Raw genomic sequence first — 26,232 nt, forward strand, 5'->3', positions numbered from 1 at the left:
CAATAGTGTAGGAGGGTGCCTGTCTCTCCACACCCTCGCCAGCATCTATAGTCTCTTGATATGTTCATTTTAGCTACTCTGACTGGTGTGAGGTGGTACCTCAGTGTGGTTTTGATTTGTATTTCCCTGATGCTGAGTGATGCTGAGCATCGTTTCATGTGCCTTTTGGCCATCTGGATGTCCTCTTTGGAGAAGTGTCTGTTCATGTCTTCTGCCCATTTCTTCACTGGATTATTTGTTTTTTGAGTGTGGAGTTTGGTGAAACTCAATTTAATCTTATCCCCAGATCCAACCCCCAATCCTTCTCCTTTGTCATTGCAATTCTGTTACCAAGTTCCTCTTCACCACACACAAGACCTTCCCTAGGACATTCTGAGCAAGTAGAACACTGTGCTGCCATTAAAGCCACATAGACTACCATCACAGATCCCATTCGCTCTCTCAGTTGCTTTTTTCCTGTTTTTTTTTCTTTTTAATGGAGTGTAATTTTAGTGTACTGATTGTTCTTGCCCTTAACAGAGGCAAAAACAGAACTATAAAACAAGGGATAAAGTTCTTTTTCATTGACATGAAAATGAAATTTTCAATGACATTTTATGTCAATGAAAACGGACAGGTAAAGAAAAAGTATTTTCATGCACAGAGGGGACATGACTGGATTCTGACTTGTGTTTTCATGCCCCCCAAGAGCACGGGTGGGCTCTGGCTATTGTAAGGATGTGAATGTGTTAGAGCAGCCAAGATAGAGCAGAAGCACAGTAAGTGGGTGTTTGGATAAGATGTTTGTAATTACCCCAGTGGTCAACAGTTTTCTGTCACTTCTTCCTCAAAGAGGTAGAATCACTACAAATAAGTTAAAGAGAGTCACTTCCCAGAGGCCTGGGTGGATCAGTCCATTTCAGTCCATTGAGCATCTGTCTTCGGCTCAGGTCATGATCTCAGGGGTAATGAGTTCGAGCCCTGCATTGGGCCCTGTGCTGACAGCTCAGAGACTGGAGCCTGCTTCAGATTCTGTGTCTCTCTCTCTCTCTCTCTCTCTCTCCCTCTCTCTCTGTGTCCTTCCCCTGCTCATGCTCTGTCTGTCTGTCTCTCTCTCTCTCAAGAATAAATAAACATTAAAACAAATTATTTTTTGAAAGAGAGTCACTTCCGGGAGCAGTTTTACCTTCTCAAGCCACAAGGGCAAATGTCAGATACTTTGCACTAGATTTCTAGGACCGAGACGGACATCTCAAATTCTAAACCGCTCCGTGAGGAGCTGGCCCATCATCCTGTGAGTGCATTGCTAACTTGTGTGACAGTGACAAGCCAGTCATGAAGATGATGCAAACGGCTGATATTTTCTCAAAGTATAAACCCCATAAAGGAAGGCACAAAGCTGACGCCTTTACAACAGAGTGGAATCAACTGGCTTGGGTCTCCTTCACTGGACAATAATCCCGGAAGGAGGCGGGAGGAGGTGTCCATCTCTTTAATTTGAGACATGGACAACATCCCCAATATTGTTAGGCATAACATGGGGGGCAAGAGGTGTGTCCCCTGTGTCTCCACTCTTCTCCCTCAGAGTCTGGGTCACAGGCAGGCTCACAGTGCCACTGGACAGAATGTAAACACCCAGGGCAAGGAGATGTGACCTTCAAAATGGAAGTCATATTGCCTCACAGGAGTGTGGAATTTTATAAAGCTCGAAACGACTTCACTCAGAATAACTATGTCTGTAGCACATATGGAATTAGCAAATCTTGGGTTGCTAAGCTTTTCTGGGGGGGAGAAAAAAGAAGAAGCCTTTCTTTGAGTCATGAATCCTACAGGTTGGGTTGACTTAGCTCGGGCCACTAACAAAGGAGTAAGGGAAACAGTAAACGCAGGCTTGACGGTATTTACCGGATACAAACAGTCTGGCGCTGTTGCTCTGCCTGGTCTCCCCGGTGTATCTATGCCGCGTGATACAGCGGTAGTTATACAATCCATCTTCGTTCTGTACATCTTTAATATACAAGGCTCCCGTGGATGTGATGAGAAATCTAGATCCTGAAATAGAAGAGAATGATTACCCAATTAAAATAGAACAAAAGCAACCCAGTCACATAAACAAAGACATTGAACTCCCCTCCGCCCATTGAAGGAACATTAAGCAGAGGCTAACGACGGGAGTTTGTCGGTTACCTTAAGGGTCCAAGCTATTTTGATTTTTCGATTACCCTTAATTCGGAGTGTTTAAGAAGTATGCGACACCAGAAATATATACTAAGAAAATCTAGTCTCATGAATTAAGATTTTAGGTCACATGTTTATCTCTTTTAAAAGAATTTTTTAACGTTTATTTATTTTTGAGACAGAGAGAGAGAGAGAAACAGAGTGTGAGTAGGGAAGAGAAAGACAGAGAAGAAGACACAGAATCCCAAGTAGACTCCAGGCGCTGAGCTGTCAGGACAGAGACTGATGCAGGGCTTGAACTCATGAACTCTGAGATCACGACCTGAGCTGAAGTCGGAAGTTTAACCAACTGAGCCACCCAGGCAGCCCTCATGTTTATCTTTTGAGCAAGAGCATTGGCATATAATTGATGTGCAGCTAATTTAGCAGATTTTCCTTGCTGACCACTTTTCTCTTTGAAGGTGACACATCAAAGGAGTGTTAAGTTTCTCTAGTAAATTTCTACCACAGGTAAGTATGAGCTTCCGCCTCGGGTTGAAGGGTTTCAATTAAACACACAAATGTTAGATTATTAAGCAATAAAATATAAAGAATATAAAATATAAAGTTTGTGGAAACTTCCCAGGAAGGACTGTCTCAACCTCCTCACATTAATAGCCGACACGTAACGCTCGATTCTAAGACTAAGATCAATTCCTCCTGTAATGAGCGCCTTGGAGGAATCAGGGTTTACTTAACTGCTATCCCAACAATCATCAATCCCCACTTTCCACTGGAGGGGGCGCTCTCTCTCTGCATCCTGGGATGCCTAAACAGCTCTACCTATACGGATGCACCCACATTTAGAGATCAAAGTCAGTGCTGCTTTAAGAAGGATAAAGATAATTTTCCCCTCGAAAATGTGAATACCTGAAGATAATTCTTACTGTTCAATTATAATTTGATGATAAGCCAAATAAAGGCAAAGGAGGAAACCCGAGTGAGGTGTGGCACCCGCGTCGTGAATAACTCTAGACACCACTGTCTAACCACTGTTAGACTCTCCTTCCGAATCTCTCTCTACCCAGTCCCGATACAAAGCTACTTGGGGGATAATGTGATCTTTCTCTTTGGGAAAAGACTAAAAATGCCCCCCAAATCACCTTCTTTTATTGTTTGTTGTTCTTAGGCTCATTCGAAACTTCCTTTGGTTTATTTTAATCAAAATTTACCAGGACACTTGACTTCAATAACTTTAAGTCTCAAATATTTAAGTTCTGAACACAGTTCCTACAGCCCTTTAATTTTTTTACAAGGACGACACTTTATTCATCCATCAGTTGTTCACATTAAAAAAATGGCTTATAATTTTTCATGTAAGAAAGAGCAATTCGAAAGGGCATGGATAAGCAAAAAAAATCATAAAACAAATACCAATCTAGAGTAAGCTTTTTAAAAGGACACAAATTCACCAAAAAAATAGTATAGAAATCTTTAAGTAAAAAATTCACTTTTTAAAAAATTTCATTTAGTCACATATTTTAAAATATACCACAAATAGGCTAAAAATATTAGAATAGCTAGAAAACCAAATGCTCTATATTCTAGATATTTTTGCTTTATCCTCCTCCCCACAAGGGAAAGCAACTAAAAATGCCCTTGACCACTTGTCCGATGTCATCACATGCCAGCACTTCTTACCAACAGACACCGTGTATAGTTGAAACATTTTTTTCTTGCAATATATTTTGCATACTTACATAATGGTTTAATAATAAACAGCTCCCTTAAAGTACGGAGCAGTGGACAGAAAAGAGGAACAAAAAGCTAGTGTATATAATTCCCGTCGCCTTTCTGGCACGGGGTATTTTCACTCGAATTGACAGGCCATCAGCGGTGGTGAAATGTAAGTGGAAACACTCCAGGCAGCAAAGAAGTGCTGGAAAAAGCACAGCGGTGTGCATTCATTACTCTGCTGATTCCTGAGAGGGCTCTATTCTCCAGGCACACTTAATTTAATCACTCACTTGCTCCTGTAATATCTCACCTTTTTTTTTTTTTTTTTTTTTTTACTCACTTAGCATGCTAAAAAGACTCCTCAGACATGTTGTTTAGAAGCACTTGAACCTTGTTTGTTTGGAACATCGTGAGACGTTCCAAGAAGAAGGAATTGACCCAATTACTGTACATCCTTTGAACCCCTCAGTCTAGCCCCTCATTTCTCATCAAACCCATTTCAAAAGCAATCAGCATTTTAAAACAAAGTAAAGAAGAACAGAAGCCTTTGACCGAGAGAGGGGCCCTGAAGACCCAGGGTCCTGGGGTACAGCCTGAACTCCCAAGATGTATGGAGTTTTCAGGGGCAGCACAGTCTTCAGAGCCCCAGATGTCTTGTCTCCATGGTGATAAGAAATCTTCACTGCTCCCTAACTTGTCATGGGTCCTACCTTCCGTCATCAGAGCCTTCTGTGTCATAGAATAAAGAGTTCATACACATCCTTGAGTGGGGTTGAAGAATGTGCTTCTATTAAAATAATCAAACATTATGATACAAACCACTGATGTCAACAACTGCACAGCACAAACTCTCTGTCTCTGTGTCACCCGCACGCACGTGCGAGCGCGCACACACACACACACACACACACACACACCTTTACTAATCACAACATACAACTATGCAAAGCCAAAATTTATAGATAATTTTACTTCCCTTGGAAAAGGATTAGTTCTTTAGATTAAAACATTTCTAAAACACAGTGCACACTTTTTTGTCATGTTAAACACATTGCACATCCTACAGTCAACAACAGTGAATGATTTTTGGATTCCAGGTCATCACCACGAACATCAATTATTGAGCGACGCTGCTGAGTTATTAGAGGGGTGTCTGAGCAGCTGCCGACTGCCCAACATGCACTAACTTGTTCCCAGAGGTTTACGCCCCTCGTTCTGTTTTTAACGATTTATCTGCTCCCTCTTTTGCAACCTGGCGAACTGTGAGAATCATCACTTCTCTCTGTTGTCAAGGTCACGTTCACAAAGTGATGCATTCAGTAGGCTGAAAGGTAGACCCAGACACGCCACGGCTGTGAGAACTTGGCACAAACTAAGAGTTAGCGGGTCACGAGTAAGTGCCGGTGCGGTTCGCCAGCGTCACCTACGTGAGCTTGTGTGTCGGTGTCGTGCACTGACACCCACAGCTCAGTACCAGTGGGGCAAGCTCAGCCGGGCGGCCAGCAGGACATCCCTATCTAGAGACAGAAGACTAGGGACGAAAATGCGATGTCTGCACAACCGGGAGTGCCTTAGGAACACTCAGGGTGTGAGTCCGCAGTCACACTCCTCCCGCTGCTGCTGAGCCGAATGGCGGGGAAGGCTCAGACGGCACACGCTCCTGAGGTTTGGCCACCATGCCCCTGTGAGCTTTCTGCATGATAGCATCAGAGGAACAAATGAAAATGGCAACGGTTCTAGGCATCCGTTTGTCCAACTAGGCGTAGCTGAAGATCTGAGCTGCAGGAAGCAGGGATACGGGACCTTTGGAAGAAAGCATATACAAGCTGATTCTAGGAAAACCGGAGCCAAACGGTACACCATTCATTGTGCCGGCACTCTCCTGGGCTCTGGGAATCGCAAATGGAATGAGACACAGCCTCTCTCTTCAGGGGGCTTACAATTTAAACAGATTTCAGTCTTAGGGTTGGAGACACAGCATCAGGGTGAGAGAACAGGATGGGAAGGAAAAGGCTGAAGTGTCATCAGGAAACCCCATCTCACCTGGATGAAGGTAAGTACCAATCACCAGAGAGGAAAAGTGTATTATTACCAGACCTGGATATATCCTTGCCAGTTACTCTGACATAGTTAACACTGTATGTTCAAGCATCCTTTACTAATCTGCTCATCCAATCTACTCAGCTATTTTTTTCTTCATTCTTATAAAGAATCAAGTTAAAAGATCTTTTCCTTGGTACTAGGTTAAACAAACTCACCCCCTGGGAAGATTTCTCATTGTGGAGAGGGGAAAAAAGGCTGGAGTTCCGAATCCAGTGGATCCGAATTTCAAGCCTGTCAAAGTCACTTCCCAGCTCAGACCAGACATTCAGCCTCTTTAAACTTCGGCTTGTTCGTCTATGAAAGACAGACGGTGAATAGCATCTTCTCTGTGCCAGTGTTGAAGTTCAGATTAATGCAAGGACGTCATCTAGCAGAGAGCCACGCCTCAAGTAGGGTGTCTATAAAAGTAAGCGTAATGTTTGCTATTCTGCTGCTCTGATAGGTCAGTCGTCAGTCGACAAGATGTGCACATAACTGCCCAGGGCCATCAGCCTGTCTGAGCCAAACGGGGAAGAGCCCATGGACACGGATGTAATATTTAATTGTTCATTTATTTGCTAACTTATGTGAAACAGCCTCATGTATCAGGAAAGACATCAGAGTGGAAATAACATGGCTGAGTTTTATGTCACAGTTCCGCCACTTGCAGCTGTGTCACCACAGGTTTTGCAAGCCCCTGTGAGACAGGTCACATCACAGGTTATGACCGAGGTGCAGAGACACAGAACAAGGCCCCCCGAGTCACTTCCTATGTCCCAGTGAGGGGCTGGAGGGAGAGGAGGTCCATGGAGACATTGTGCTCAGAAATCCTCCTTGCAATAGACGGGGATGTTCAGAGGAGCCTGAGGTCTTCCTCCATAATCATTAGCATGTGATTTGAATAGAAGTATTTCCTGGTATATTTGTCAGTATCTGAACATAAGATACTTACTCTGAAGTGTTCCAAATTAAACATTCCTCACCTCTCCTATCTCATCTAATATGAGGTCCTTTTGTTCTAACTTCTAAAATACATCCAGAATGGTTCACTTCCCGGTCACTGCTAAACACCACAGTCTGAGGCTCCTCACCTCCTCTTCTCTGTTTCCATTCCTGGTCCTCTCAGCCTGTCCCCTACTCAGCATCCATGCTCATGAAGCGCGGCAGACCATGTAGATTAATGCCAACCGGGTCCCACTACACTGAATTGTTCATGGTGGCCTATGACGTTTCAGGCTTTCATCACATTTCCAAAAGCCCTTCAGCCCCTCTCTCCCTCTGCCTCCATGCCCCAGCCACTTTGTTCTCTTAATTGCTCTACCTGAAGGGCCCCGAGCCCATATCTCTACCTGGATGGCCCATTCTTATCTTTCTGACCTCAGTTTCTAAATCAACTTTCCACCAGTGCCAGCCCACATTCACTTGTCCACGGTCACTCATGCTCACAGACTTGCTTTTATTACGTCAATGTGAGGTTGCCTTCTGTGAGTTTAAGGTTGGCTCATTTCTCTCCTCCAACCAGAATAGCAGAAACTTGATTTGTCTTGGCTTAATTTTCCATCTCCCTCATACAAAGCTGCACCTAGCTATGCTATCTGAAAATATTTGTTCAAGAGACGGGTGGACAAAAAGTCTACCGCCACATGCATTCAAAACGTCTCTTCTTAAGTCTGGGTAACAAGAAAGCAAGCTGAAATACCTCTTTCTGTGTTTCAACTTGAGACTTTCTCACGTAGAATACAGAAGAAACAGTACTTTCCCCTCTAGGAACAACCATAATATATTCCTATATGAAAACGAGCACATTTTAGGATTTTGATGTTCATTATTCCTTCATTGTGTTCTCTGGTTTTTCCTATGCAGCCGGGCCCTTAGATCTTCAGTAGGGAGAATACTATTTTCAGGAAGATTTTTAAAAGCGTATTTGATTTTTCACTTAGTCAGAAATATATCTTAGGGTTTTTTTTTTTTTTTTGCTACTGCAATCTGAACTGAGTTAATAGTAATTAAAAGAACAGATGGTTTCTCTAATAAGATGCCAAATGGTAGTGTAACACAATGAAACTTTTATCAGCTGTGCCTGCCACCTCCAGTTGACAGACAACTGTGTAACGCAACAGATTTGTCCTGAGCCGTTTTCCTAACAGCCTCTGAGAAATAAGAGCAAGATTGAAATCTAAGTTCTAAGTAAATGGCACTAGCAATGAGATGAGCCTCTAAATGGATATCTTACATTTTTTAGTTTGAAACTTGAATTAGCATTAACTAAAATAGAAGTGGAAATAGAATATATATAGAATCTATGATAACCTTAAAGTTACCACTTTCAATTAATCCAGAGTGGACTGGAATTGAGTTGAACGCTTCATTTGGTTCTGAGGTATGTCTGCTCTGTGATGTGATGGGTGGGGGCCAGGCCGTAATCCGAGGCAGGTAGGAAGGAGTGGCATTTATTTCTTGAGCAGTTGGGTGGCCTGATAAAAAGGATTGTGCAAGAAAATTATGTTGAAAGGTACATATATGAGAAAGGAGGAGGTCCTTAAGGTAAGACTTCTACCCTGGTGTTATGGGTTGAAATGTGTCCCTTCCAAAATTCAGAACTTAAGTCCTAACCCCTGAGATCTCAGAATGTGACCTTATTTGGAAATAGGTTCGTTACATATGTAATTAGTTAAGATGAGGTCATACTGAGGGGCGCCTGAGTGGCTCAGTCAGTTCAGTATCTCACTATTGATTTTGGCTCTGGTCATGATCTCACAGGTCGTGAGTTTGAGTCCTACACTGGGCTCCATACTGACAGCATGGAGCCTGCTTGGGATTCTCTCTCTCCCTCACCCTGCCCCTTCCCTACACATGCTCTCTCTCTCTCAAAATAAATAAAACTTAAAAAAAATTTTAAAAAGATGAAGTCAGGCTCAAGTAGGTGCACCCCTAATCGAATGTGACAGTTGTCATAAGAAGTGGAAATGTGGACCCAGAGACATCTGGGTATGGACATCAACCCTAATCAGAGCCAACAGCTATTACATGCTTAGTAAGAACCACCATTGCTCTGACGTCCTGAATTTTGACCTCCCCTGCTGGTGCTCTGTCTCATAAATAATAAATAAACATTAAGCATATTGAAAAAAATAAAAAATAAATAAAAATGAAAAACTGTCAGGATGCCTTGGTGGCTCAGTTAAGTGTCTGATTCTTTTTTTTTTTTTTTTAAGCATTTGATTCTTGATTTCAGCTCAGGTCATGACTTCATGGTTCGTGGAATTGAGCTCCAAGTTGGGCTCTGTGCTGACATCACAGAACCTGTTTGGGATTCTCTTTCTCCCTCTCTCTATGCTTCCCCCCACCTCGCCCTCAAAATAAAATAACCAACTTAAAAAAATGAAAATGAAAAATGGTCAAGAAACCTAGATGCCAATCGGGGTGAATAAAGTTAGAGTGTATTCATACTATGCAGCCATTTAAAAGATACTATGGTGAATGCATGCATACTGCATGCGGACATTGGCAAGACATCAAATAAAGTGAGTGCAGGACAACACACAATGTTCTGTACAAAAGGCAAAGAATGTGTGCATGTGTGTAAATCTGTGTGTAAATGAACAGAGAGGATGGTGTCGGAAGATATCCACCAAACTGTTAACTGTAGTTGCCTGTGAATCACCCGTGGACTAGAGGAAGGACAAGAGAATTATAGGTTTTATTCCACGGTCTCATGTGCTTGAAAATCTTAAAAGAAAACTCTATTAGTGCACTCCTTGTGCAGTTAAAATTTATTTTGCAGAAGGTGTCAGTGGGTGGCGAGCATATGGACGCAGCAGGCGTAGACCAAACTCATTTGAGCAGCACAGCAGAGGGGAAGGAGAGAAATCCAGCATAATATTGGTGCTGGGAATAAATGTGTCAAAAGATGGCCTTTTGTTTCACATGGTTTTCTATCTGATCACATCTGCACATGCATACCCGCATGAGGAGGGCTCAGCCTTTACCCTGGTCTTTGTAACCCTTCCCCTCCGAACACCCAACCCCAACATCTCAGCCAGGATGTAGGGGATCTTCTTATTCCAGCCCAACTTTGGTAACACGGAATTTCATACCTGACTGCACTCAATCTAGTCTGTTCATGTGCGTCAGCACGGCCTCCCCCAATGACAGAGGCAGGGTGATCCCCGTGTTCGCCCTTCTTACCCGCTGCTCCCCTTCACCTCACACCGTGTTGGATTAAATACTTGTTTGGGCACTGATGACACACATCTTTGGGATTTTTCCCCGAAATGGGTTCAGTATGTAGGGCATTGTATGGTCAGGATCTGCTATGTTTACAAAATCATCACCAAGGCATTGGAGGAATTGTGAGGCTCCAGCTTGGACCCCAGGCTGCCTGCAAGAAGTCACTGGGCCAGAAAGAATGACGCTCCCTCTGCGCACAGGGCATGAAGAATAAGCTAGCCACCCAGGGCCAGACTTGAGAAGGACAGAGTGATTTGGCACATATGTGTTTAAATTCTCTGAGAGCAATCTCACTAAGACATTTTTCTTATGTAAATAAAATTCTCTCAGTGAAATCCTGCTGCAGTTAACAGTTAAATGAGGCTCAATTATACACTACTAATTTCAGCCTGTGCCCCGCATTCTGACTGTATACCTAATTACCCTATTTAGTCTCTTAATGATCAGATCTTCCTTCTTGAGCAGATATTCCGGGCTTCCATTAATCTTCCCTCTAGTTAGATTCCTGGTTATTTAAAAGGAATAAGTCCTCACAAAGAATAGAATTTGATTTTTTAAAGGAGTTCTTTTAAGGATTTTTATAAAGAGCCAAAAAAGCTTAGAAAACTTGAATTGTATTTATTCATGTCTCTGATAAACAAAACAGTTTTGGACCCTGACATCCAGGAACAGATATTTTGGTCAGGAAGAGAATCAAAACAAATACATAGACCAAGAAAATAATTGCAAAATGTGGTAAGTGCTCTTAAGAGGATTAAGGCTTGAATGTTGAATCCACATAAAGGAAAGTGCTATTGAGGCAGGGCAGGGGAGGGAAGGTTTCAGCGGTGGCACCGCAGGTGGGAGAGCAGGGCTGAGAACAAGGAAGGCAGGGAAAGCATGTGCAAAGGTCCTGAGGTAGGGAAAGGATGGCAGGTTCAAGGGACTGGAATAAGATACGTTTTGGAAGTAGATGTGACTCGATGCAGACTTGGTCTGGATGCTGGGGTGAAGTCAAAGGCAATTCCTAGGTTCTGAAGAGTGGCGCTGGCCTGCCAGGGAGGAAAGCCTTTCCTGAAAAAAAAGCTTTGGGGCATGGCACTGTTTGTTGTGGGTGACTTATTTTGGATTTCTGGGCATGGAAAGCGGCCCCTTATAGACTGTGGGGAAAAGTAAGAACAAGAATGCCACAGGGTCTAACTCCTATCTGGAGAAGCACACCAGCCGTATCCCTTGTCCTATGAGATTTCTGCCTTGGAGGCTGGAGGGAACGCATATTTCATGCTGATCATCTGCCGCAGTGGTGGCCGTGTGATACTGTGCTCATTAAAAAGCAACATGTGCAGAAAGGAAAAGCAAGAGAAGCGAGAACAAAGCCCCGTGCTTCGCTCCGCAGTGGCTGCTCACGCGGTCTAAGCAGGCTCCGGACCCGCGCAGAACCAGAGCCCCCGGGCTTACTGGCGAAACGCCGTGAAAATTAATCATGAAGCTGGTCTGCCTCGTGCATAGGACATACGGCTAGGGGAAAGAATTTAGAAAAATAGGACCCATTAAACCTGAAAAGAGACACAACGTCGTGGCCACTTAATATTGCAGGGTAATGGTTCTTCCCTTGGTGGGCAGTGACCTATTAATGGGCTGTGAAATCAATTTCATGCACTGTAACTTTGTTTTTTTAAAAATAAAATAGAGTAGATAGAATGAATCAGCATGCATCGCCAACAGGAGGGGTAAATGCTTTATGAAAGCTTTGTTGGAGTTCATACGGGTCCACACAGGACGGCAGGTGTGTGTGCACACGCCTGTGTTCATGCGTGTGTCTATGTATTCTGATGGGTACATTGAGTCCGCTAGAGAATGTAGTTTTCACTATGTATTTCTCACGATGAGTCAAGAAACAAATGCTTGAGGAGCGCCACACAACGCCTTGGAGATCTGGCGGTTCTTTTCTTCACTGGGTTTCCCACCTCTGGGCAGGCCTAATAGCTTTCACATATTCGGGATTCTTCACGTCTTCTCTTCACACACGCAGACTGCCAAGTCCGTAAAGGCCACGTCATTTACAGCGACCATGGCAGACGAAGCGGCTGATTTCATCTCTAAGCCGCATCATTTGAAGGTCTTGGGTTATGTCCATTTCTTGAAGATACAGGAAGATATCTACAGGAATTGCAAGGCATGTGTTGGGCATTTGTGCAAATCCGTATGCAAGTGTGTATTTACAACCCCCCCACCCCCACCATGGTAGAAATCATGTCAGAAGCAGCGCCTAGTGTCACTCCCCCAGGCCCAGACCCTCTGGGTTTTAAGTGGCTTGACCCACAGGGATTGTGGGGAAGCTACAACACCAGCTTCCATGTCCCAAAGCCTTCCACTGGGAGGCTAATTCAGTTCCCTAAACTGCTTCTCAAGACCCAGCTGATCATGGAACCCACTGCCTGGCAACGTCTTTCCTAACAAAACGTTACTAACACAGCCATGTAACAATTGCCCACGACGGGCAGAGAACGTAGATCTGGCTTCCCTCCGCCGTGACTCTCAGGGTGGTTTTGGGCACAAATGTCTCTGCTCCTCCCCCCAACAACTGGTGATCTCCTTTTCTTTTTGTTTTCTTTGTAACATAGGAAAAATAAGCAAGTGGCTAAGAGCTTCTGCAAAGCAATTGTATCTGGCCAGACTTTAGAGTCATTGCTTTGCTTTCACTATATTTTTTTAATATTTTTTAATCTGAGAATTTTTATAAAGTTTTTACATTTTAACCCCAATATAGTTACTGTACAATGTTATATTGGTGTCAGGTGTACAATACAGTGATTCGGCACTTCCATACATTGCCCGGCACTCCTCACAAGTGCCCATTGCCTGTTTCATGCACCTCCTCACCCACCTCCCCTCTGGTGACCCTTAGATTGATCTCTGTAGTTAACAGTCTGTTTTGTGGTTTGCCTCTCTCTCTCTTTTTTCCTTTGCTCATTTGTTTTGTTTCTTATATTCCACATATGAGTGAAATTTACCCTATATTTGTATTTGATACACAAAACCACACATACACACAGCTAATACTACTACTTAAAGGCAGCGATGTACATTTGCTTTATATTACATTGCCTTAAGTGAATATGAGTTACTTAGATAAATAATAGCAAAGATGATCTTCAGTGACTGCAGAAATCATACAGGTGGTTCATGACTGAGCAAAATTTGCGATGAACTATGTATGCGTGATGCTCACAAGCAGAGGTGAGTTATATGCATCGCTCCTGGGAGAAAAGATGACCAGAGAAATCTGGACTCACAGAGGGCTAGGCTGGCAGCAAAAACAGGTGACCCAGGGAAGCACAGGACAGATCCTTGGTGGGGGAACTCTGTGGCTACACCACTGAGCTCATGGGGTACAGCAGGGTTTCCAGATGGTCCAGGAATTGGTACTAGAATAGCGGTAGATGATTTTCAGATAACGGAGCAAGAGCTAAACCCAAGCGAAGCAGAGGTCACATTGTGGGCCGAATACAGAATGCTGCTGGGAGCAGAGCCAGGAAGATGTAAAAGATGCTGTCAAAGCCAGGCAGCAAGACGGATGGGCAGTGGGAAAGGCAGAGGGCAGCAGGCACCCGGGGCACAGACACCGCAGAGGGTCCCTGGTTTACAAGGGACCAGTCCTTCAGAGGAAGTCCTGGCCTCAGATGGTTTATTTTCTTCTGACTTGTCCCCCCACCGTGTCCTCAGTCCCTTACCCTCCTTCCATGGTTTTGTGTAATGGAAGAAGTATTTAAACCCCCCACACACACAGACATAAAATGCTCATCTGTGTGCCCATTGCTCAGAATTGATCACAGCTAACACTACTATTTGCTTTATTTATGTTATCGAAAGAAATGACACTTTACAGAGAAAAGGTAAATTCCTCCCTTTGTCCCCTCCCCTGCCCTGTCTTTTTCTCCCAAAAAGCCATTGTTGTCAGGAATTTAGCGTCTGTGTTCTGTTCACAGTTTTTATTCGTCACACACACCGATATGCACGAACCAGACACCTATTGTTCTGTATCCTCCTTCTCTTTTCAAGTTTACATAAATAGCCTACTGTTTACAACGGATAAACTTGCTTTTTCCCACCCAACATTATGCTTTTTAAGCTTTCTCCATGTTAATACAGTGAAATCTAGTCCATTCTTTTTAACATAAGCATAACATCATATCGTGTAAATATAAGTCACGCGAGTCACTGCAATGGAGTTCAGCGGAGGTGTGTATCTTTCTGTTTTCTTCTTTTCATTACTGTATCCTCAACCCCAGAACAGTTAGAGACACATACATACAGTAGTTTCTCACTAAATACATGTGCAATGAATGAAGGGATGCATTCGCTGCACTACCTAATGGCCTCTGGGATGTCAATAGTCCACTCTCCCAGAAGTCTCCTCGGACAAGCTTTGATAAGATTTCTTTGGCACACGTGTGAGTGTCTCACTAACGTGTCTCCCTACATATGTAATTATTGGGTAGAGAGGTTGTGTTTTCAGTTTCCCTGGGTCATCTGCAGAGCTGTGTGACTTGAAAGGCCTGGGGTGACACGCTGCAGGCCCCTGTTCTGGCTGAGAGAAGACTGGAGTTCCCGAGCCCATGGAGGAGGGCAGCTCAAGTTCATGTTCAGAGTTCATGCTGTTGGGTTTACCATGCCTCCATTGCAGGCTTGCATAATGTTTGTCTTTCCTTCAATTTTTTAACTGGTAAATTCTCATGAGAAAGGAGAGGTTGAGTTATCCCAAATCATGAAATAATCCTGAATATAAAATAAGTGAGTATAATGACTCACAGCAAGGAAGGGGGGGGGCCTTCTGTGGGCCAATGGGGTATTGTCAGTTCCAGCCTCTCGGCCTTAAAGCAGAGCTCTGCCCCTCCCAGGGCTGCCAGTGCTCAGGGGGAGGCTCCAGCTCTTACCGTCACACCAGGAGGTTACCAGATAAACGTTAATGCACATCACTGCGTAAAAGCAATATCACGCTCTGTTAATTACACCTGCAGCAATGCACTAGCCTTCTGGATCCTAACACGGCGCTTAGTTCGTTTTTCCTCAGGCCACCTACCAGGCAAATATAAATGAAATAAGGCCTTTGAAAAGGAATAAACACTTGAAGAGAACATATTTATTTTTCATTGCAAAGCAACTCTTGATGGGTTTTGTAACCTCCTTGGAACAATTACAAGGAAAATGCACCCAGGACCTTAAGTCTCTGCGAAGATCTTCAGACACTGAGCCTTCAGTTGAAGGCAACTGTGGAACATACAAGGCTCTTTCTGAGATGTGCTTTGAGCATGCCTCGGTGTAGTCATTCCTTGCAGAGGCGCTGGGGTGCTGAGGGGACTGCCTGCCCATGCCGCACACTGCCTGGAAAGCGCCTGGCCCCTTCCGGCCTGTCTGAGCCCCAGCTGCTGGCCCTGGGGGACAGGGCTGAACCCACAGGTGGTGGGAGACACCGTGTGGGAAGTGCTCTCAGAAGTGAAACAGCGAACGCCTCTGGGATTTCTGCTACCTTAATATTTCCTCATAATGACACATGATTTCCACTTCATAAATTTCCAACCAATTCCCATTCACTCTTTCTTGGGCTCTGATAGAAACTAGAGAGCAGCAGAATTCTATTTTTTAATGGCACCTGTCAGATTGCTTTTCAGTTTAAAGTGTGAGCCATCATGATCCTCAATCCCACACACATTTCTTTATTATTATTATTATTATTATTATTATTATTATGGCTACCATTGTTATTATTTTAGGTGGTCTAGTGAAGCAGCAGAAGGAACAAAGAAATCTGTAACAGGCTGGGATCAATGAATTGTAAACACCACTGCCCTCAGACCAGCCTCTTCGTCATTAGTTTTAATTGCATTTTTTTGTGAAACAGGCATCTAATAAATTTTCTTTTAGAATATTGAGGTAAAATGCCTCCTTGGGTTCATTTCTGCCATAAAAATATGGCTTATATTTAGAATCTTCTTTTCCTGTTTTTCTTTCAAATAGTTTAATATGATGGACAAGACAAATGTGAGGTGAAGCAAGACTCCTTTCTGACAATGTAAAAGATTAATTATTATGAAATGCTTGCAGGTATAAGGAACTAGGGATGGAGGGTCAATATTAATATAATATATAAAATACATAATGTAATATATATAATAAAATATGATATTATATGATATGATATATACATATAACATATATAATATATAATATGACACACTAATATACATATATCATTATATGATTGTATTATATGATTATATTATATTATATGTGATAATCATCCATTTGATGATTTAAACATTAAATTTAATGTTTATATAATAAATATCCATTTAAATGAGGAGCAGAGCTGTCAGATAAAGAAAATCCTTAGGGACTAAACATGGGGAGAGAATCAAAGACTCAAGAGCAAAGATCCCATGGACACTGTGGATGCTGTGGGACATCTGTTCTCCAGGAGTGATGACTCCCTTGACTATTCCTGCCTCAGCTTTGGGTAGGAAATATATCTAACACCAGCACGACACTTACTCAGGTTTGGGGTTTAAATTTACACTATCTGCAGGGTCTAAGAAACGTTAGGCAGAGAAATTAGCACAGAGTGACCCAGTTTCCAGAAGCAAAAATCAATCTTCCCTGGAGAACTGAGCTACCAGGGATGTTGAAGTCCAACTCCTCCGTGAACTTTAGCCCCAAGCCACAGCACATATTAAGGAACAATTTACTGTAAGAAAAGTCAGAAGAAACAACAGAGATTGAAGACAATGGACTAAGGGGGTACATATTACTCATTAAGTGTTTCTGAAATGTTGGCAGAAATATAAAATTGAATCAGGGATAAGAAAAAGAGATAAGACAGCAGCAGAAAAGAGAAGTTAGATCAAGAAAACAGAATGCTTAGAAATAAAAAGTAATCCTTGATATAAATATTTAGATAAGACACAGGATCAGTGAACCATCAAATAAATCCAAAGAAATTACCCAAAATATTTCCTAAAGAGAAAAAGAAGCATTAACATGAATGAAAGGTATAAGAGACTTGGAAGAGAGACGTTGGAGATTTGTATGGCCACTTCCTAGTCCGGAAAGAGGAAGCAGAAAACATGGCAGACAAGCCATATTTGGAGAAAAAGACCTGAAGACATCTCAGAATCGATAAGAAACAGGGAGAATTTCCCAATAACACGTACTCTCCTGGGACTCCAGGATGTGCTCCCAGGGAGGCCAGGTACTCAAAGAAGGAAGGAGAGGCCAAGGGACGGTTGAGCAACGGGGCCGGTGTGAATGGGTAACTCGAAACAAATAATGCCCGGATGAAGTGAAAACATGAGATGACACTAGCCTGTCAGAGGGAAGGGTGTTACATGTTCTCAAGTCCTTGTTCAACACGAAGAAGGTGAGCCGCATTACATCTGCCCCCAAAGGAAAACAATCACTGTAGTATGTTTATGAGGCGGACCCACAAATGCCACCCCACCCACGCCTTAACCTGGCACGCATCTACTCACTATCTGAGAAACCAGACCATGCTTAACAGTTTACAAGGAAGTTTTATGGCCATTTCTTCATTGAATCTTCATCGCAAAACCACGTGAATAAATGCCACTTTAAGACACACACCCCCCATTCTCTCCCATCGATTACTTAAGCTGTGTTCTTTCAAAATATTTGATAGAATTCCAAGAAATGTCAACTTTACATTTTGAGAAGCGTGTCTGATCTTACCAAGGCCTATTAGGATGCATTCCCATGCAAATGAAGTATGGAGTATGGTTGCATGAATTCACTGCTCTAAGGTAAGTAAATCGTTTTTCTTTTTTTTAATTCTCTACACTTTCTTCCCACATTTTCTCACCTAGTAATTGCTTACAAATTCCATGTGGAAGATGTGCATTTTATATCAGCTTATACAAGCGTTTCTCACAGTAAATGGAATATAAAGTCTAAACATCCTTTACCATTCACACATCAGTGGACTACAACAGGGTAAATTTACCCTTCCCTTCAATCTAATTCAACATGCGCTTAATCAAAGTAGGGTAGTCCTTTATTAAAGATGAATGAAAATTCCTTGCATTTTACGATAATTTGCTCTCTTCTTGAGAGAGCACAAAAGGGCTTTCTCCAACATAGATTTTACTCATTTTGATATCTTCTGATAAATTATTCTCATGCCATGCTGTGAAAACTTCAACTTGTCGTTTGAGCAAGGATATAATAAAGTCATTATAAATGTCTAGCATTGAAGCCATCTTTCTTTCATTTCTGGATATTAAACTTTAATTAGAGAATATCCTTTTAAGTAACTGATATTTTATAGAGAGAAATAGCATAAATGAAGGCCGTAAGGAAAGAGCTAATGTTATAAAAAGACATCTGACTGATGGGTACTACTTTTTTCCTGGCACTTCCTAAGGACATCTACTGTCTATGCCCAACGCCACAAAGGATTATACAAAAAGAGTGATGAAGTTCCACCACAGATATTTTGGCACTAATACTTTCCAGGTATATTTACAAAATTCTCTGTAAAATTCCCAAAATCTTTTTTAACCACATGAACCAAGTTGACAAGCGTCTCAGTACCAAAAGCACAGCTCAAACATCACCTTGATAGAATGAAATTTTTGAATGAATAAAATAAAAATGTTGACTTCATTTAAAAAAAAAACCAAAAAAGCATAGCTGAAGTGCAGCTGTAATCTGTATTCAACTGACTTAGAGTCATGAAAGGAATTAGGAAAGCAGACCCTTGGGGTGCCTGAAGGGGCTCAGTCAGTAGGGTTTCCAATTTTGGCTCAGGTCATGATCTCACCGCTCATGAGTTTGAGCCCTGCGTCAGACTCTATGAGGACACCTCAGAGCCTGGAGCCTGCTTCAGATTCTGTGTCTCTCTCACTCTCTGTCCCTCCCCTGCTCGCACTCTATCTCTCTCTCAAAAATGAATACATGTTAAAAAAAAAAAAGAAGAAGAAAACCAGAGTGTTAACTCCTGTTCTAAAAAGAAAATATGAGTTATAATCCCTGGATGAACAGGCACCCCCCAAAAGGTCTCCATGTACACAGGCCAACGTTTTGCCTGCATGGTTTGCTACTAAATAGCCACCCCACATCTTACCACACTTGATGCTCACCATCATGGAGAGGAAAACTTAAGAACAGAGTGTTTTCAGGAACGTGGAGGTGAGAAAACATGTGTAGTTGAGGAGACAGAGAACAAATGAGAGAAAAATGTATGCTTAGAGAAGGAGAGATTGCGTGGTCAGACACATGGGTCTGGGGTTCACTGTCTTAGGGGTCATTGTCACGTATTATGGAGAACAGATCCCAACTGTTGCCTGCTCACCACTTGGCGAGGGAGTTGCCAGCATGTGTGTGAGGGAGGGACTGATGGTGTCAGGTTAGTTTTTCTTAACTAAGTCCTCTCTGACTTCTCTGGCCCAATTTCCAATTCTGGCCTTCTCAGGAGGCGTCTGAGACTAATTTCAATATTCTATTTAAGCTCAAGGTTTGTTCATTTTTTCTCCACTGCACAGAAGTAAAGAATGTGGAGTCCATCAGTCATCCGTTAGACAGCAACAATTTTAGAAGGATCTGTAATAGCCAACCAAGAGATGACAATCTTCGTTTCCAAACTGACAGGTGCAGAAAAGAGATTTGAATAATTCATGGCAGGAAGATGGAAGGCCTTTGATGAGTTGATTGCCAGTGCAACTTGTTTTGTGTTTTGCCTTTGACTTCATCTTTCAATATGGCGCCCGTATTAGTCACGTAGGGCAGCCATAACAAAGTACCACAAACTGGGTGGTTTAAACCACATGGGTTCCTTATCTCCCATTTCTAGAGAACAGGAGTATGAAATCATGTTGTCTGCAGGGCCATACTCCCTCCAAAGTTTCTAGACTGGGATCCTTCTCGACCTCTTCCAGGTCTGATATCCTTGTGCATTCCTTGGCTTGTGGCCATATAACTCTAACCTCTACCACTATCTTCCCATGACCATGTTCCCTCTGTGTCTGTGTCCAGTTTTCCCTCTTCTCACAGAGACATCAGTCATGTTTGATCAAGGGCCACCCAACTCTAGTCTGATTTCTTCTTGACTAATTACATGTTTAATGATCCATTTTCAAGCACAGTCACATTCTGGGCTGCTGGCAAATTAAGGCTTCAACATTTACTTTTGGAGAACACAGTTTAAGCCAGAACAGCATCATCTCAAAGCAGTTCACCCCTGCCCATCTCATGTAGAACACAGTTAAAATAAGAGGGAACAAACTATACCCATAATTCTTTACAAGGGAGGGGAGATACAGAGAGAGTTTCTCCTAAGAGAATAGCTTTATCATGGAAAATGACTTCAAGATCTATAACAATTCCTATCTGATAAATTAAGTTGCATAAAATCACTGTAGTCTTCAACACACTCCATCGAGCCTGGGTCATCTCAGCAGTCACCGCTATATGACCAACGTGCACACACATAGGCGCTCTTGCCCTGGTAGATCTTAGAGCAATTAGAATGAGCACCTGTTTATTTACTTATTCAGATGAGCTTTAAATAACAAGTCAATGCCATGTTAAAAAGTCTACGGGTGCATAAACACAAAACACAGAAACCTTGAGGGACACCTTGAGGGACAAGGTACCCATTTCCTCTTTGAGACAAGAATGCCATAGTCCTTGATACAAATTATGGGCAAAAAAGTACAGGTCAGTGAGAACATGAATGAACCTCCCCACCCCACCCCCGGCCCCCCACTCAGTGTAATCAAATGAAATAACATTCCTGTGAGTGATTTCAAAGTATAACTACAAAGTATTCTAATTTTCTTTCTTTTGGGAGAAACACATAATTTTGTTAGCTCGTACTGAATTTGTCTCTCTCCAGTGTTCATGCCCACCATGGAGTCCTTCTGGGTCAACTTAGAAAAAAAGAGCTGTCACCAATCCCTTCCCTCATCCCCTCTGAGGAGGCAGTGTCTGCGCAGAGAAGGAAGTTTGGGCTGTGGGGACCGATACCTACTGAAGGGCCAGAGGATGAGTCCCCACTTTGTCACTCCTCCTTTCAAAAGTGGTCTCCAATCACCTTCACCGCCATGATTACATAGAGTCATCACACATTCCATACAGTTCTTAAATCCCATAGTTGGACAGTGAATAAAGAAGAAGAAGCCCCGATAACTAGTACTCTGTGCTTCTTGAACATCTAATCCTATTCATCCAATAATGTGATTAATGCCATAAAAATGCCTATAAGCAGTCAATAGTTATATACATGTCTCAAGACCCTAAAAATCATTTGTCATCCTAGTGTGGATAAACACTAAAGAGAAAATTTGGTAAGCATTTGAAAGCACAAACAGCCCTTAATGACCAGATCAGAGAGTCCTCTGTAAGCCATACGCCTACTAAAATGGAATATATTTAAAATAGTTACAGGATGAGGGGCGCCTGGGTGGTTCAGCTAGTTAAGCATCCGACTTTGGCTCAGGTCTTGATCTCATGGTTCGTGAGTTCAAGCCCCAAATGGGGCTCTGTGCTGACTGCTCAGAGCCTGAAGCCTGCCTCAGATTTTGTGTGTGTCTCTCTCTCAACCCCTCCCCCATTCATGCTCTGTCTCTCTCTTTCAAAAATAAATAAAGGTTAAAAAAAGTAGTCACAGGAGGAGAGCAGATTAGAAAATCATACTCTTATATGGCATAAACTTGCAACTATTTATCTAAGAAACTACTCCAGGAAAACTTAGAAAGGAATAATCTCGTGGTTTTATTCTGAGTATTCCTCCGAGTCACAGAGAACAACAGCATGCCAAGTTCTTGTAACCTCTCCAGTTCCAGGACGGAGACTCCAGGGAAAGGAGGTGGGTGGGAGAGGCCTCTGGTCTACTCCAGATGCTCCATCCCTTGGTCCCACCGAGCTCCATGAAATGCAACCATAGAGATGCTTCCCAGAAAGGCCCAAACAGCAACCTCGTAGTGACTCTGACCTCAAAAGCAACGGTCCTGACTCTGTGAGATTCTTAAAAATGTGACACAGGTGAAAGGCAAAGAAAATATACACAAAAAAAGCACCACCAGAAACACCGAGATAGTATCAGTGTTAAGGGACTGCCAGTCAATTTTAAATAATGAAAAACTTTTTTTAAAGTACTAACATTTGGGGCACCTGGGAGGCTCAGTTGGTTAAGCTACCAACTCCGAATTGTGGCTCAGGTTATGATCTCATGGTCGTGAGATTGAGCCCTGCATTGGGCTTGTGCTGGGTCTGGAAGACTGGGATTCTCTCTCTCTCTCTCTCTCTCTCTCTCTCTCTCTCTCTCTGTCCTTCCCCTGTGTGCACATGCTCACTCTCTCTCTCTCTCTCTCTCTCAAAATATGTAAATAAATAATGAGTCTGGGTGGCTCAGTTGAATGAGCTTCCAACCCTTGATTTCAGCTCAGGTCATGATCCCAGGATCATGGAGATTGAGCCCTGCATTGGGCTCCATGTTGAGCATGAAGCCTGCTTGGGATTCTCTCTCTCCCTCCTTCACTCTCCTCTGCTCACACTTTCACTCTCTCTTTCAAAAATAAAAATTAACAATAAAGAAATAAAAACTTGAATGAAAGTACAAACATTTAAAATAAAATCTACTAACCCAAAGCTAAGCATTAAAAAGAGCCATGAGATGTTAAATACGTACAGAACTGAACATTAGAAACTTAGACATCACTCAAACTCTGCTTCCTGTACATCAAATATAAGACCACATTTAAAACTCTCATTAAAATGTGTGGTTCCCTAATACTGACCTCAGATTAGGACCATTAAAGTCTTCTTGGATGAAAGGTTTAGGACAACCTGAAATCAAGTTCAAATCCAGAGAAATAACAATGTAGTGAGTAAACTGACTTTTCAATCTCGTCGACTTCTGAAAACCACATCCGAAGAACCCTTCATGTCTAAGAAGCTCTCAGGACCCAACACACAGCATCTGGCACAGAGTGGCAGTCCATAAATACTAGTTATAAGAGAGGTAGAAAAAAAATGAATGAATTTCACCCAAGAAGGAAGCTGGGATTTAAATGTAAAAAGATATATTCCCAGCCCATGGGAGTTTATATTTTTTAGGAGAAAACACAAAGAAAATTATGGCCTGAGAAAACTATTAAATTTCTTTGTTTATGGAGAAACTTAACAGAGGATCATGGGGGAGGGGGAGGGAGGCAAACCATGAGAGGCTCTTGAATACTGAGAACAAACTGAGGGCTGTAGAAGGAGAGGGAGAGGGAAGGAGGTAATGGGCATGGAGGAGGGCACTTATTGGGATGAGCACTGGGTGTTACATGGAAACCAACTTGACAATAAACTATGAAAGAAAAAAAATAAATTTTGGGCAAAAATTTTTTACATGTTTATATGTATATATTTAGAACTCCAGGACTTGTTGGGATGAGAACTGGGTGTTGTACGGAAGCCAATTTGGCAACAAATTATATTAAAAAGTAAAATAAAAATCAAGCTATATAGATATCCATATTTTGATAGGTTTTTAAGTTACATTTTTTTCTGGTTACAAATATAACATAGGCACGCTCTGAAAAATCTGAAAAATAAAGAAACCTTGAAGAATAAAATATAAATCCCTCATAATTCCATTACCATTGGAAAGCTGCCGCTGACCATGATGAACATTTCTGCATATCCCTTCCATTGTTTCTTCTACATATATATGTATGTACATTCAGATAATTAAGATTATATAGTTATTTAAATAGCTTTCATTCAGTATATTTTACTCAATATTTTTATCATGTGTATATTCAATGGATGCTGTATAACTCTAAAGAAATCATGACTTCCTATCATCAAAAGGTTTCAATACATCATTTGAATACTGTGTAATAATCCACTGGGTGGATATACAATAATTTAATTAACCTATCTACTCTTGGGGGCTTCTAATATTTCACCATTATAATTAAAATAAAATAAAACTCTCCACATAGATCTTTATCTGTATTTCTAATTATTTCCTTAATTAGTTCCTCAAGGTAAAGTTCTGAGCCCAGATCTATGCTTTTTTAAAAGAAAGGTATTAAACGGATGACGTTTTAGAATAGTATATGAATAAATTCTACAATATAGTCATGAGTGGTTTAGCACAATGGCCATCTGTGAGGGTGTAAATACAGCAGTAAATCCATACTCTACTTCACTCAGAAGATTCTGTTGATGAACGTGAGGGAGACCAAGTGACCCTTACTGATTACCATCTTCTAGGCATTTTGCCTATTATCTCATTCAATCCCCCCAACAACTCTTATGAGTTGAATGAGGAATCTGAGGTTCAGCAAGTTCATGTAATGTGAGGACTGAGGTCACATAACTCAGGTTTGCCTGACTTTCAATGTCACATTCTTTCCACTACACCAGACCAGATGGCTTTCATACAGTTAAGGTGAAAAATGATAGAACACAGACCGGCATCCACCCTATGCCTCTGACAGCATCCTAACCCCTCCCAGAGTCCTGGCAACCAAGGGATCTTGGAAGGTAGATTTTTGCTTCCCTCAGTCTCAGCCCAAGCCACCAAGCCAGAAGGAGGTGGGAATGCACACTGAGTAACCCAAGCCCTTGTTCAGACAGAAATATTTACAGAAGAGAGAGCACAGAGGATAGCAAAGCCCTTCCTAGCGGAGGACAGATTGGGAGGGTCTCTATCTCGTGCTGAATTTTTTTTTTTAAATGGAAGATTTTCATCCAAAGGACAGGGAGACAAAGATTTTCAATGCAGAACTACATGACCAAAGGCACATGTAGGGGAGCAAATTTTGCCACTCCAATCTTTGTTTCTTTGGCATATTGATTACTTTAAGCTAGTTGTGTTTAAGAAAGTGCAGACAGAAGAGAAGCTCTGAAAACTGAGTAGAAGTTACCCTTTTGCAAGACATGTATACAGGTAGAAGATAAATCTTCATGTGAGGTATTCCCCTGTGGTACCAGGAAGAGGGGGGATGACTAAATCTCTAGAAATTGTTATCACTGGAGCAGGCAGGGACTCAAATCTGCATAACATCTTACTCTGCTCACTGTGCTTTCCTTGATCACCTCCCATAACTGACTCCCCATCCCCCAAATCTTTTGCTTTTAGTTGAAGATGGAATTTAAGGTGATGGCTTCGTCTACTCCAGAGAGTTACTCAGTTTTCCTGGGTTTCTCCCATGTAACCAGGAGGAATGCATGTTATTAAACTTGTTTGATATTCTCCTGCTTGTCTGTCTCAACTTGATTCTTAGACCAGATGAAGAACCTCAAAGGGTAGAGGGAAATTTTCCTGCACCAACACTCACAAGTTAACATTTGGGTTTTTTCTTTTAGTGTAACTGTGGATCAGTAAGAGAGATTAGAAGAGATAGATGGGAGAGTAGTTTAAAAATCAGTGAACCCCAGGATCTTTAATATATGTTACTTAAGATTTAAAAGAAATGAAAGGTAGGGGCGCCTGGGTGGCTCAGTTGGTTGGATGCTCAGCTTCAGCTCAGGTCATGATCTGATGGTCCGTGAGTTCAAGACCTGTGTTGGGCTCTTTTCTGACAGCTTGGAGCCTGGAGCCTGCTTCCGATTCAGTGTCTCCCTCTCTCCCTGCCCTCCCCTGCATGCTCTCTCTCTCTCTCACTCAAATATAAATAAAACATTAGAAGAGAAGAGAAGAGAAGAGAAGAGAAGAGAAGAGAAAAGTAGAATTAACATGGATAAACTGGGGATGGTCAAGGGAAGTTTATTGGAATAGGTGATGCAACTGTACTGAGTCCAGGTAGTTTAATTTGCCAAAAGACTTGCAAATTTTTCATGAAAACTAACTCCAAAAAGAAATAATAAGACATTATATTTGAACCTCTTCCTCCCTTTCTTTTCTTGGCTGGTTCCAAAAATAATTTGATGTGGCTCCATATTTTTAACTTGAGAAGAGGTTATTCTGGGACATTCTTTTTTACTTTATGTTTATTTTTATTTTAATGAAAAAAATGGAAGTCATATTTGAAGGCAAGAAATTCTTCTCTTCAA

General features: G+C 42.0%; 1 protein-coding gene across 1 annotated transcript in view; it reads right to left on the reverse strand.

The window, feature by feature from the left end:
* DSCAM (DS cell adhesion molecule) overlaps positions 1–26,232 on the reverse strand; it is a 680,888-nt gene that overhangs the window by 245,285 nt on the left and 409,371 nt on the right. The window contains exon 4 of the mRNA XM_029938933.1: positions 1,885–2,031. Within this exon, the coding sequence (XP_029794793.1) occupies positions 1,885–2,031 (147 nt within the window). The remainder of the gene's footprint in view (positions 1–1,884; positions 2,032–26,232) is intronic.

The sequence above is a fragment of the Suricata suricatta genome, chromosome 5, assembly GCF_006229205.1.
Source record: "Suricata suricatta isolate VVHF042 chromosome 5, meerkat_22Aug2017_6uvM2_HiC, whole genome shotgun sequence".
NCBI lineage: Eukaryota > Metazoa > Chordata > Mammalia > Carnivora > Herpestidae > Suricata > Suricata suricatta.